Source organism: Dermacentor variabilis, chromosome 8, assembly GCF_050947875.1.
Source record: "Dermacentor variabilis isolate Ectoservices chromosome 8, ASM5094787v1, whole genome shotgun sequence".
In the NCBI taxonomy this organism is placed as follows: Eukaryota; Metazoa; Arthropoda; class Arachnida; order Ixodida; family Ixodidae; genus Dermacentor; species Dermacentor variabilis.
Genome location: NC_134575.1, coordinates 8,325,271 through 8,339,289, shown reverse-complemented (window position 1 = coordinate 8,339,289; position 14,019 = coordinate 8,325,271). Strand labels below are relative to the sequence as shown.

The following is a 14,019-nucleotide window of genomic DNA, read 5'->3' as shown; positions in this document are numbered from 1 at the left end:
AAGAAGGAATGATCCCCGAGATGACATGCGATTTGCGAATATATGTTCTAGGAGTTTACAGGGAATACTCGTTAGGGAAATGGGGCGATAGTTGGAAGGATCAGAGTGGCTGCCTGACTTATATACCGGTACCACTTTACTAATCTTCCAGTCATTTGGAAGTGAACTATCAGCAATGGACTGGGTAAAAATTATTTGTAATATTAGACTGGAAATTGCTTTGGTACCTTTTAGTATCTTAGCAGTGATGTTATCTGGCCCGGGGGCACTAGAAATCTTTAGGTTATCAATAAGTTTCATAATGCCTTGAGAATTAATTGTAATGGGAAACATGAGGGGAAAACTGTGGCTGGGCAAATCAAAGTCCTTCAGTACAGGCTCACGAGTGAAAACAGAAGAAAAATATGAATTCATTACGTCTGACCGCTGAGCAAGCGGCACGTTTGAACCGTCAGGATAAGTCAAGGAAATGTTATTGGAGCTATTGTTTGGTTTCAGAATATTCCAAAATTTTTTGAGGTTGACACGTATGATGTTAGGCAAATTGTGGTGCAAGAACTTCTTTTTGGATTGTCTCAAAGTGCTAGTGTATTTGCGCAGGCATTTGAAGTACTTGTCCCACTTTGAACAAGATTTAGAGCGTTTCGCATCACGAAACAGACGTTTTTTCCTTCCTGACAGCCTCCGAAGTGTGTTAGAAAACCAGGGTTTTCCTAAATCACCGCGAATGCGAACAAGAGGTACATGTCTCTCAACAAGCCATAATAATTTATTCTTAAATAACAACCAGTTTTCATCTACTGTACAAGAAGGAGCAGTCTCACGAAAAAAATTTGAAAAAGTGTTCAGTTCAGTGTTAATTTTGCTAAAATCTGCTTTGTTGTAGTCCCTAATGTATTTGGTCAAGGGCTGTCTGAAAGGAACTGGGATGCAGAGATTAAATAGCAGTAATTTGTGGTCGCTTAGACCAGCAACGGATGATAGCGATTTTATTATTTTGGGGTTAGAAACAAGGACAAGGTCTAGAATGTTTTCCCCACAGGTTGCCATATTAACCATCTGAGTAAAGTTGAATGTAAGGATTGTGTCAAGAAAATCTTTGGATTGCCGGTTATGTGCGTTAATTTTGCCCAGTTAATGTCCGGAAAATTAAAATCGCCACAGAGCATAACATTCACAGACGGGAAGCGTGAGTAAAGATTCGCTAGTACAGAATTTAGTTCATGGTTGAAAGAAACATCACAGTCAGGAGCGCGATAACAAGCAATAATCACAGTCATACTTGACCGAAGTGATATATTTACACACAAAATTTCATGTTGACAGTTCAGTTTGGTGACATGAAGGTACACTTTCTTTCACAAAAATCAAAATGCCGCCTCCCCTGCGCCCCAACCTGTCAAGCCTGTGAACAGCGTATGTTTGGCTATCATTTAGTAGCTCGTGGTCAGCAATATTTGGATGCAGCCAAGATTCCGTAAGTACAGCAAGGTCAGTATTGTTGTCTTTTAAGATAGATTCTAGGGTGTCTTTCTTAGGCAGGGAACTACGCATGTTTGCGAGCAATACCGACGTATTCTGATAAACAGGGACAGTAATCGAGGTGAGGCAGGTCTGCGGGGGAGAAGAGGGACGTGCATGCCTGGAGAGACGCAGTGACCGCTATGCCCTCAGTTCAACTATACAATAAGATTCAGCATTGTACGTGAATTGCTTGCCATCAAGCAGCAGCTTGTCAAAGCGAAGTTTAAATGATCTGCCGCTCTGTTGTCCATGAAGATAAAGTTTCCTTCGTGCCTGTCGAACTCTGGCTGAGTAGTCCTCACGAATCGAAAAATTCGTGCGCTTGAGCTTAGAAGCCACTGAAAGAATTCTTGATTTATCTTTAAATCTTGCATATTTTACAATAATAGGCCTAGTTTTGTCTTGCTGGTAACAACCAAGTCGGTGTTCACGCTCCAAGTCATCTGTACTAACGGATAAACCGAGTTTATTTTTGCCTGAGACTCAAGCCAAGTCTCACCCACTGTGTCTTGAATTCCACAAAAAAGTAAGTTTGAACGACACAGGCGATTTTCTGCATCATCGCATTTTTCGGTAAGAACTTTGATTTCAGTGGAAAGTTTTGCAAGGCTACCATTCACGTCCGCCTTTAAACCTATTTCGTTTGACTGAGTCGACTGGACAATTTTCTCCAGGGCATCAACGTGAGCCGAAAGGCTGGTCACGAGGGTCTCGATGCTATTCTGTGATGCTCGGATTAGAGAAAGTTCGGACAGAACAGAGCTTTGGCCTTTGCAATAGTTTCAAAGGACGTCGGTGAAACGTCATTTGGTCCTGGGTTTAATTCTACATCGCCCGACAGCAACAGGAGCAGAGTACTTGTGTTAGCATTGATATATATAGATAACATTTCACACAACAGCCCAATGCAGGTTACACCATTGAATATGTATGTAGAAAGTGCATTATTGGGATTAAGTTAACACTGTACCAGACACTAATTTGACCTAAGCTAAAATATAGCCCCTGCGACATTCCTTGCTCTACCACTGTTAGGCTCTGAAATATGGGACTCCACACAGCACACAGAAATAGTAAACTTAGGTTGGAATAATGTAAAGGTTTTATTACTTTTTGAACTTCAACAATGGTCCCAGCAGCGCTCTACCTTGTTATCACCGAGATTGGCATACTATGTGCCCTGAATAATAAGAGTGAAATAGAATCGAGCAACACAAATTGTATCATTATATAGGCCCTGGAAGCAGTTCAAAGCTGTTCTGTTTGCCACCTATTTTTCTAACTGCTGTTGCACTGCTAGCATTTCTTTAAATGAAGGAAAACATTGGCGTTCTCAAACTAAGTCTCAGCGAAAATATTCTGTGTTTACCTATATATCTGCATATGTATCCCTAAGGCATGGACATATATTGCAACCGTGTTATTCAATCCACGTTTCCTACGGTTGGGCAAACAATTGTTCCGATATTTTTTTTTTACCGACAACCACAGAATAGAACCACCATCCCACATCAACTTTCTGAATTGAAAAAAAAAAAGAAAAATGTAATTTTGAAGACCGCCGTCATGAACCCATATTAAAGCAGTTTGCATCACTTATTTCTTGCTTGTTTTTTTTTTTAATTTTTATGCATATATCTTCGTTTTTGTAGTAACTATTGTGCCCATCCCTCAGTATGAGAAATTGTTTCTTCAGTTTGTCAGTCAGTCGTGCTTGCCTTCGCGGTGTCGTTGTTACATTGTGCTTTTTGGTCGATTTGAATCAAGATATGAAGCTTGCGTTGCAGTCGTTTTCATGCGTATTTTGCGTTCTATCTGTACAAATGACTTGCTGTGATGTATCTCAGTTTGTCGTGGTTGCCTTCACTTCAAACGTTACTCGCTATGTAATTGATGCAATGACCTGTTTGGACGATTTGAAGCAATCACGAGCAGCCGTTTTTGAAGCCCAGACAGCTGCTGCATTTCGCCGGCAGGCACTTACCTGACTTTGCTTCTGAGCTGCAACTAGAGTCATTCCGAGTTTCCAAGATGCTTTCCCCAAATGAGAGCCGACGTGCTATGGTGTCATCGGCAGCACTGGAATCCGATTCACGGGAACCGAACATGTTCTCCAATTCACGCAATGCGTGTAACACGCGACTGTTATCGCGTCTGGCTGACATGATTAAACCACGCTACACCGTGCACAAAGTCATGCAAATATAAATAAAATACCTCAGCAACACACGGTGACTATACCGCATTACATCATCCCACTGCACCGCTGAAAACGGCGCTACAATATCGTACCATAGAGAAAGAAATTTCAACAAGAGCGGACACTCCCATAGAGCCCAGCGGCCGAATTGACTGTAGCACACCAAGCGGATGTTGTTGACTCCTTCCGGTTTCGGTTTTGGGCGCGCGCGTTTTGAACACCACTTGGTACACGCCGCGCCGGCTCCGCTGCTCGGCGCGGCATTCATTTTTTCTTTCTTTTCGCTTCTGCTGAGCCTCGCGTGGCCTTGGCGTGGAATCGTTTCATTATTAAGTAGAAATGATTGCGATTGACCTTTAAAAGACTGCACCGAATCTGTCAGGTGCAATTTCATAAAGAAAACGAAAGACGCCTTCTGAAATGATGAAATGTTTATTTTGCTCTATATAAATGCTCGTTCCGGGCTTCTGCATTCATCCAAAGTTGTGGCACCAGGTAAGCAGCAGTCGTTGCCGTACGATGCTCCACCGGATGCCATCAGCTGAAAGAAAGTAAATTACAAGCATGTATCATTTTGGTATATTGACCTAACAGGAGTATTTCGTGTAGAGGCGAAACGTGCGTAAGTGGTGAATGAGCGGCATTACAGATAAATTCACTTTTACGTATATTTCGCAGCAAAGACTCCTCCCAAACAATGCTACAAAATTTTCAAGCAGCCCTCCTTTCCCGGGCATTATTTCCTGCACTTGAAGTGCACAAATACACGGGTGACTGCGCGTTTCCAAAGCAACTTGGCCTCAGTCGACACGATGGTATGCCAAGTACACAAAGTTGGCTACAACACAGGCTCAGCCAGACCATGTTACACGCTCGCAGAATGCCTTCTAATTGCACTGAAGTCAGACTCGTGGGTGCAAAGCCTGTTTTCAGTCGCTCAGAATACATAAATGTCATGTTCTTGAGCTCCTCCTTGTTATCTTTTACGCGCCCTGCCGGCGCATGCAACACTCCCGTGTTATCTCTCGGCAATCGCTCGTCGCGTTTTCGAGAAGCGTGAGTACCGAAATAAGGTATATGTTGTTGCAGGGCTATAAAATGCGTCACAAACTTGTCCCACTAAAATTCAGTACACGCAAAACCAACTCACTATGGCCGGCTTGCTTTTTTGCTAACACCTTCACAACCCCAGGCGCGGCGAGCAAGCCTCAAGATATCCTAAAGAGTTACCAAATAAATTACAATACTTTTACGGGTCAGAGAATGCGTAACGAACTTCTACCAGTAAGATTCAGTACACGCGAAACTGCGGCACACAGCCGAGCTGCTTTTCGCTAACTGCGTCAATAAGCCGTGCGCGGCAACCGTGCTTCTAAATTACCCCAAATATAACGACGTTAGTTACAATAATGTTGGGGGCCCACAGAATGCGCGAAAACTTGTCTGTCTTAGGCGCTACGACGTAGTACACGCATGTACACGCGCAAATGCGTCACACGGCCGAGCCGGTTTTCGCTTACTGCGTCAATAAGCCGGGTGCGGCAAGCGTGCTCCAAAACTACCGAAATAAGTTACAGTAATGTTGGCGCTCATAGAAAGCGCCGCAAACATCTCCCAGGACGAGGCATTAACTCAAATTAACTGCGCCAAGACGGCGGAGCTGTTTTTCGCTAACTGCGCCACTCGAACTAAGCCTAAATGTGCTTAAAATGCGCCGCACACTGTCAAACCCAATTTCTCACCTTGCCGTAGTCCAGTAGTGCAGTGGTGCCGTGTCGAAATGCAGACGATACGCAAGAAAAGCATAGAGAAGGCCGGGAGCCCAAAAACATGGGCTATATCCAAAACAGACGGGTCGGCGAGCACGCGAGCTTCGTACGTACGACCGGCCTCGCTCACTCCTGCGGCTTGTCTGGCGCATGACGTATGCACGCGCGTCTGTCGTGCCGCTAGCTTGTTGCTAGGCAACGAAACAAAAAGTTGCAAAGTATAAGTTCATTTACACGCAAAACTTTTTCACTTTTAGTGGGAAAAAATAAAAAAAATAAAACGTTGTCTGGAAGTTTATTTCACATTCTTTTTTTTCTGATGCTCGCGTCAACTGACGGTTGTTGTTGAAACTAGGCGTGACGTGTTTCCTGTTGCCAGTTTTTGAAGAGTGTCCCCTCTTGTTGAATTTCTTTCTCTATGATCGTACCGTACCGGCGCCAAGAGCTATGAATGATGATGATATCTTGATGAGCTTGTTCAGACCATGGCGGCCATGACGTAATTTGCTGCTGCTCATCACAAAAGCATGCCCTTTGAGCATAGAGTTTCATATTAGTATTTGTTTAGAAACTCTATGCCTTGGAGATTCACTTTTGTCACTCAGATAGTGCAGTCACTGCAAGGTAAACTTACCTAGTAGCGAAGCTAGTGAAGCTTACATACATAGAGTTTCTAAATAAATAGTAGCGTCCTCGATTACCCGCACCGGTGCGCACCGGGGCGCCTTGGTGCGCACTTTTATCCTCGATCAACCGCACCGGTGCGCACCGACCATGTGGCTAGAGGGCCCGTCTCGCACCGAGAAAATCGGCGGTGCGCCGGGGTGCAATCCCAGCAAGCACTGCGGGACGCGCGCGCGCACTGCCGACTGCAGAACCGCGGATGCTCTGGCCCGATAGCTGCGGTTGCAACGGAGTTGACGGAGTTAGCTAGTGGAGATGTCGGCAATGAGAAAGGAAGCGCTGCAAATTGCCGCAATCGATGAGCTTTTTTCAAGTTCGCCTGACAGCGAAGACGGCATGCTGATCGACCTCGTTCAAATAACAATGTGGTGAAGAGCGGTCGAAAGTAGACACATTCGTTGAACGGGTCGTCAGGATTAATTATAAAACCCATTGGTGCTTGCTTGCAACCAGGTGTGTCGGAGCACGCAGTCTGACAAGGTTCGAGCGCTTGCCGCAGATGCTCAGCACCTGCAAACAATAACATGTGCGCGCGCGCGTGTTTGCGCACGTCTTGCGCGCCAGAGGCAAAGTAGCGCTGCATGCAAGCACCCTGCACGGGGTGCAGTTTTGTCCTCGATGTTGACCCTCCGCAGTGCACCGCCACGGCGGTGCAAAGCGCACCATTATGGTTTCGGGGCAACCCCGGGGCAAGGTGATCGAGGACGCTAAGGTCTCCTGGATTTGGCTGCACTTCCTGCACTAGTTCAGGGGGTGCAGCACTCGAGCACTCGATCTGCCAGTGCAGCTAGCGCCACCTGCACTTCGGCACTCGATTTGACGTCGTGCTGCACGAGTTAATGTACACTTTGGCACTAGACTCTCCGCAAGTTCTTTTCTCGAGCACGTAGTGCAAGGCTCTTAATAGCAGACGACACATGCGGTTCCGTGGCCATGCGGGTGTCGGTAGACGGCATCGACGGCGCCTGTTATTAGTAACGCAGCACGGACGCCAGTTTTCTTCAGGGTGTGTACGCAGCATCTTGTTAAGGGAGCTTTGCGGGTTCAGCTGCTGCTAAGTGCACTGAGGGCCGGGGTTTTCTCGCAGGCCACAGTCGTTTGTATTAATTTTCGCGAGCTTACCGTTATCGACGTTACGTTTACGCGAAACCACATTGGCCCGTAGTTTGAAACGTTGTGCCATATATGATTCAGAAAGGTGTGGAAACTGCGCTTGGTCATGCTTTCTGAATAATGATGCCGAAGTTGAACTAATTTCCAGGTACCAATACATAAATTCTTCCCACAGGACAAAAAAGGGCATTGCGCACACGTTTACGCTCGCAGCACACACCGACAAAAGAAAAGCCACAGTCGCCCAGTCGCAGCAGACCAAGGCCTGTAGTACGTTCCTGCACTTTAGTCCTCAATTTGACCGCTGCACCGAAAGCGCTAGTGTCGCACTACACTCACACTTGAAGAACTGGCGCTGCACTGGCACGACACTTTTCTGAACTAATGCAAAAAGTGCAGCCAAATCGAGGAGACCTATTACCTGATATGAAACTCTATGCTTATATACTTATATAGAAGCCCATACTACTAATAATAAATAATGCGACGCCATACTCGTTCAAAACAGAAGTGACGTCATTGTGTTCTCGAAGGCGCGAAATTTGTTTTAGTGGACAGCCATTAGAGCTGTATATTAAATGAGCGTTTCGAGCTTTCAGCGTCGAAAGTGATGAAGCAGGAAATCAGCCGTACCGGTGTCGAAATTGTACCCCTGCACATAACACACTTTCTTGGAAGACCGACGAAAGCTTTGTCTGTAGAGTGCTGGGGAGTATTCAGTAAGTGTCCACCTATGGAGTCCACCTATCCATTTCATTTGCTGCTGAATTTATGATTGGCTAGGCCGGGGTTTCCGTCAGAAGAGGACAGGCGCCCCCAGCCAGTCAGCACTTCAGCAGCAGACGAAATGAATATGTCCATTAGGTGGACACAGAACCCACTCCCCTCGGTCCCATCGTCGGTTGCCGAGTCCATCGGCCAGCGCAACTGCAAGAAAACAGCAAAACAAGTATCTGGTGGTCTTAACTCACTACTTTTGACTGACCAGGTTATGCAACGATGAAACTACCCGCACCACCAAATTCAAATGTCGACAAGCAAAACAACACAACGTGTGAGGGGGGCGTATTGGTGAACTTCACGAGCGCGCCTTCCTGCACACTTCAAGACAACGCCCTCTCTTATGGTGGGTGCTGAAAAAAAGGTATTTATTCGTAAGGATATCGTTGTCGTTTTTTTTCTTTTCTCACCACGTGTATATAAAATTGATTAGGAATTTCATTTTTTCCTTTCCCTATGTTTTTTTCCCTTCTCACATGGTCGTGCTTCAATCGCTTCTCCCATAACTACCCTTGCTGATGTCGGTGACGATTTGTTCTGAACCACTTTTCGCCCGCAACTTCACGGCCTAGTTGGATCGACCTTGGCCGCTGAATGTACGATTTTGATTACCTATGGCACAATCCCGCTTAAAATCTGGTATTAGAGTCATGGCAGAGTCACTTATAAACAACAAATTTCAGACCCCAGTGAGTCTAGGCAGCGATGGTAGGTCGTTATGATAGCTTCGCTACTCTCGACTAGTCGCGCTTTTCCTGATCTTATAACGGTTCGGAAAGCGAACGTTCGCTTTCCATCGCGTGGTTGGTCATAATCCCGCCTTCGACAGCAATAGCGCGATTCTGACCAATCACAAGAGGGCATGCAAACGAATCGCACCGATAGAGTTAAGGACCGTGCAAAGAGCGATAGAACGAAGAATGTTAGGCGTAACGCTAAGAGACAGGAAGAGAGCGGTGTGGATCAGAAAGAAAACGGGGATAGCCGATATTCTAAGTGTCATTAAGAGAAAAAAATGGAGATGGGCAGGCCATGTAATGCGTAGGTTAGATAACCGGTGGACCACTAGGATTGCAGAATGGGTGCCAAGAGAAGGGAACCGCAGTCGAAGACCGAAGAAGACTAGGTGGGGTGATGAAATTAAGAAATTCGCAGGCGCTGTTGGAATCGGCTGGCGCAGGACAGGGGTAATTGGAGATCGCAGGGAGAGGTCTTCGTCCTGCAGTGGACATAAAATAGGATGATGATGATGATGATGATGATGATGGTGATGAATAATAATAATAAGAAGTATATATATTGCTCACTGAGCAAGCTTCAGGATTCAGATAGAATGATGGAAGTCGAGAGTTCGCAGAAAGTGTTTTATGAAAACTAAGAGGTTTTTTGTGCACTCAGAGGTACTGCCGTGGTCACCTACGTGCTCTGTGCAACGTCAGCTCGAGAAAAAGGCGCCAGCTTTGCAAGTTTCCTAAAAACATGCAAAGCGGTTTTTAGGAAACCCCGCGGTTCTCATTCTTCTCATTCTTCTTTTGTCATAAAAAGAAAATATCACGTCAAGAAATGTCTTGGAAAATACAACTTTTCAATCATTTTTGTTGCATTAGAAAATTGGTAATACCGTTAAGCCAGCGATAAGAAAGTCAGAGCCTATTGTTTCTATCACGAACTTTGGCCAAGCATGCCTCGGGCACGTGACATACTTGTAAAGGGCAACAGCAGCAGCGACAATCACGGGCGAGAGGCGAGGAAGAGAAAGTGGTGCCGCTGCTGCGGGCCGGTTGCGCCATGGCTCCGCAGCCGTACCCGGACGTGTTCGGCGAGAGCCGCTACTACATCACCAGCGAGCACATGAAGGCTTTCCGGGCGCGGCTGTTCAGCGAGTCACGCAGCAGGGAGACGGCCGCCTACCACCCGAGCGACCGGCGGCGTATCATGGACAGCGACGAGTACTGCTGGCGCTTCATCGTCCACAACCGCCTCGACCTGGAGCGCGCCGTGCGCATGGCCGACGCGGCGCTCAAGTGGCGCGCCCAGGCGCGGCTGCACGAGCTGACCGAGTCGAGCCTGCCGAGCGCGTGCCTGCAGGCCGGCTTCGTGCACCCCTTCAACGTGGACCGCTACGGGAACCACGTGCTTCTGCTGCGACCCGCCAACATCCGCAACCTTCCGCTGACCGACGTCCGTCGCGTGCTCGTGTTCTTCGTGGAGACCCTGCTGCGGCGACAGAACGCCTCTCGCATCACGCTGCTCGTGGACTGTGTTGGCGGCGACCGGCACCAGGTTAAGTCTTGCCCAAGGTGCTCGCCTCAGGCTGGCGGGACGCACCACTGGCATAAATTGAAACGCGAATAGGAAATTGCTTATCAGAACGCATGTGACGGCGTAACTACATGGAAGTGCGACGTGCGTTCAATATCTCTCCGTAGCTGGTTTCCAAGCATAGAGTATATTCCCAGGAGTATGCTTTATAGTCTGAATTAAACTGCTGTTAACAACTCGTTTATAGTGCATAGTTTCGGAATTTTTCGCATATGAATGTATGGTGATAATCTGTTGTTCAGGTCACGTTGACCAACGCGTTTACCGTGGTAACGTCAGACTTTGAGCTTGTTGTAGGATAATCTCGAATTCTGATTAGTGATATAATGAACGACAGAAAAAGATCCACACAACACTCTGCGTCTTTCTTTCTTTGTTACGTATTGCGCTGTTCAAAGTTCAAGACGTTTATTGTGTGTAAGCGCCGTAGAATAAATGACCCCTTTCCCCCCATGTTACGTAAATATAAGCTAAGGCGATACATGTTACGCACAGTTGGCGTCAAAAGTCTGTTTTAGATCCCGAATGTCAGGAAGCTTGTTTGTGTCAGCGAGGTAGCAGCTGTAACGCCTGACAAGAGCACAGCCTCGTCATTAGCTGTCTGTGTTACGAGGACGAAGGCGATGCATGATGCTCGTCGAGGGAAGAATAGCGATGAGAAGTGTATGGGCCCAGATGGAATACGACACAGATAGTAATTTTAATGAGAGAAATGTATCTAAATACATTTAAGGGCGTCAAAGTGGTACACACCATTCCGGAGGATTTGCTAATAATGGGCACGTACGCAGTTGTACATACCTAGTGGCCCAGTTGTTCTTGCACCTTGCAAATTCAATATAGATGCAAAATCAATTTTGGTTCAACGAAAAACAGGCATGCGTTTTCTGTTACTATTGGTGAAGAAAGCAGCAGTCGGGCGCTCTTGAACTAACACCTATAGAGCGGACGACACAGCCGCGTGTTTCGTTGTTTCTTTCTCCACCCGAGCTTATGCATCAAGCGGCCCGAATTAGTACTCTGTTGACACATTTTTCAGCTGTACTGCACGCGCTCTGCACAAGGCGTAAATTCGTAAACAGAGTGCAAATACAGAGAGCGTTAACGATCAACCTTTTCTTCTTTACCAGCTGGACCTGGGCCGGTACTTGATGGCCTTGTTCCGCTGCTACTACCCTCGCTCGCTTGGCTTCGTTCTGCTGTGGCAGCCCCCACGTTTGCTCCAGGGCATCTGGAAGCTCTGCAAGGGCCTGATGCCCGTCGAAGCCTTGGAGAGAATACGCTTCGTCACGGTCAGGGACATTGGCCGCTACGTGGACCGCGACAAGCTGCCAGTGCGCATGGGGGGCACCGACAACTACCAGTACGCGTACGTTCCCGGCAAACCGCTAGGAGAGCGGTGTCCCCGGCTCGCTCCTCTGGACCCTGTCAGCTGCCCGACGGCGAGCCTCCACGTCTACGGCATGTTCACAGCCTGACAAGTTGACGAGGATGTGTGCTCTCCGATCAGTTCTCGATGGAAAAGTGTCGCGCAAGTGTCGTCGCGTTTAGGCCAAGTCTAACACATGGGATCTTGTTTTTGGAGCAGTGGCTTTCTTTTTCTCCCTTCAACGTGCCCCGAAGAAACTGTGGCTAGAGACAGACACATGCGCCGTCTTTGGCTCCGCAATTGGAGGAGAGCGTTGTCTGAACCATTTTGTTGGGCCGTGCTGTGCCATCCAGTGCTCGGCCGAGAGCCCCGCGCCCGTGCACCTCGATCCAAAGTGACAGAACAGAGGTACACTGTTGATACCCATATTATTTGTTGATGGCTCGCAGATATTTTATCATTTCTCTCCAAGGTGCTGCAGGAGGAACAAAGCCTTGTTGACGAAGGCGGAAGGTGTCACGTGCGTTTAAATTTTTACTCAGAAATGTTGCAGCCTTCAGGACCACAAAGTTTAAAATATGAAAAGTGAAGAATGATAAATTTTGTGACCATTGATTTCCTGTTTCGCTTGGTAAAGTGTTCAAAGACTTGGCGCAGTGGAGCGACGTGAGAGAGGGCAAGTAGACGATCTCGCTTCTTACGAATGAAATCTCCCACCGAAATCCGATATAACGTCGTGTTCACTACAGCCAGCTTGTCGGTGGAGCACTACCTAAGGACGAGTGTTACGGGAACCGCACTGTTTAATTAAGAGGAAGCTCTAGCTTCTGTTTCAACTCAGATTTTCCTGTTCAAATACATGTAAACGCATAAATTCTCTCATCAGACAACCACTCGACCGGCGCTAAATGACATTTGTTGCATTTGAGGGGGAAAGTTAAATTATAGCAACTCGAGAGAGCAGAAGTTTGACTTTGTACATCAAATATTTTACAAGAATTTCCAAAATTTGGCAAGCTCCAACAAAATAGAAACACGTACGAAGTTCACAAATTCGTAACTCTGCACCGAAAGCAAACGCCAGAGTTCTGTAAACTACCTCTGTAAGAGCAGCTCAAGCAGACAAATGTGATCTATGGATTCAGCTTCGATCGTGAAACTGTTACAACGTTTACGAGGGTGTTGTGGAAATTATGCTCAAACCATAGCAGTATATTTCGAGTAATGTCGAGTACATGAATTTTGTCCAATTTAGATCAATTATTTGGTTCAGTTTGCCGAATTCAAACTCGTTTCATTCGTTTTCTTTATGCTTATAGAATTTGAAACTTCATACCATGAGCTTCTTGTAATTTTGCAAATCTTGTTTTTTTTTAAATATGCGACGTTTAAATTGAAAATTCACTTCCTCGATATGAACTTTTTTGTTTGATATGCACAAACCTTATCAAAATCGGTGAAGTGGTTGCTGAGAAAAAACGATATCTCCGTTCCCGTCTATTTAGATAGGAGCTCCCGAGCTAAAGCATCTCCTAAAGCACAAGTTTCATGCCAATTCAGGAATTTATCTATAGCATGGTTCAACAACAAGCCCAACCTTACACCTTTCTGAGTCTATATCGGTGATAAATTTATAGAAAAGGGATAGTAAAAGGAAATAATTTTGTTCGTAGAAGCTATGACGGTCAAGGACAAGCAATATACAGGGTGCCCCAGCTAACTATAGCCAGAGTTTAAAAATATACGACTGCCACGTAGCTGGACAGAACCGTTGTTTGCCGTCGCTTGAAGATAAGTTATTTTTTCATTCCGCCTAATTAGATAACTCGTATTAATTGATCAACTTATTAAATATTATAACTAGGTGAAAAGTGTCAATGAGAACATTGCAGAGCAACATGAAAAACTCCCGCTACAGCTTTTTGTTCCTCAATACGTGCTAAATAAAAGTGTTTTCCCGAGCTTGAAAGAAACCCACGAATACGCGCAAAGTGCCTCGAGCGACCAGTCGCGCGGCAATCTTGCATGCATTTGCGGGCATCTTTCACGCTCGGAGAGACTCTTATGTAGCACGTATTGAGGAACAGAAAGCTGTATCGGGAGTTTCTCACGTCGCTCTACATTTTTCTCACTGACACTTTTCATCTAATTATAATGTTTGAGAAGTTGATTGCTTAATTAAGGCTAATTACCTAATTAGACGGAATGAAAAAAATAATTTGAGTATCTCCAAGCGACGGCAAATAACGGTTCTGTAC

At 46.1% G+C, this 14,019-nt stretch overlaps 2 protein-coding genes and 1 long non-coding RNA gene across 5 annotated transcripts in view; 1 reads left to right on the top strand and 2 right to left on the bottom strand.

Moving 5' to 3' along the window:
* The window catches only part of LOC142589579 (mitotic spindle assembly checkpoint protein MAD1-like), a 69,880-nt gene extending 66,066 nt beyond the window's left edge, over positions 1-3,814 (bottom strand). For all 3 annotated transcript variants that reach the window (XR_012829894.1, XM_075701053.1, XM_075701052.1), the window contains exon 1: positions 3,509-3,814. Coding sequence is in view for 2 of the 3 variants with exons in the window: in XM_075701053.1 (XP_075557168.1) it covers positions 3,509-3,689 (181 nt within the window). In the remaining variant the exon portion in view is untranslated. The remainder of the gene's footprint in view (positions 1-3,508) is intronic.
* Positions 3,815-4,135: 321 nt separating this feature from the next.
* On the bottom strand, positions 4,136-5,652 carry LOC142590862 (uncharacterized). Its single transcript, XR_012830244.1, has 2 exons — positions 5,467-5,652; positions 4,136-4,265 (listed from the first exon to the last, which is right to left on the bottom strand). It is a non-coding gene; the product is annotated as an uncharacterized LOC142590862 (long non-coding RNA).
* Positions 5,653-9,883: 4,231 nt separating this feature from the next.
* LOC142590816 (motile sperm domain-containing protein 2-like) lies at positions 9,884-12,333 on the top strand. The gene is made up of 2 exons (XM_075703220.1): positions 9,884-10,370; positions 11,462-12,333. Exons 1-2 carry the CDS (start codon positions 9,922-9,924, stop codon positions 11,868-11,870), a joined length of 858 nt encoding a protein of 285 aa, XP_075559335.1. The 5' UTR covers positions 9,884-9,921; the 3' UTR covers positions 11,871-12,333.
* Positions 12,334-14,019: the final 1,686 nt, after the last annotated feature.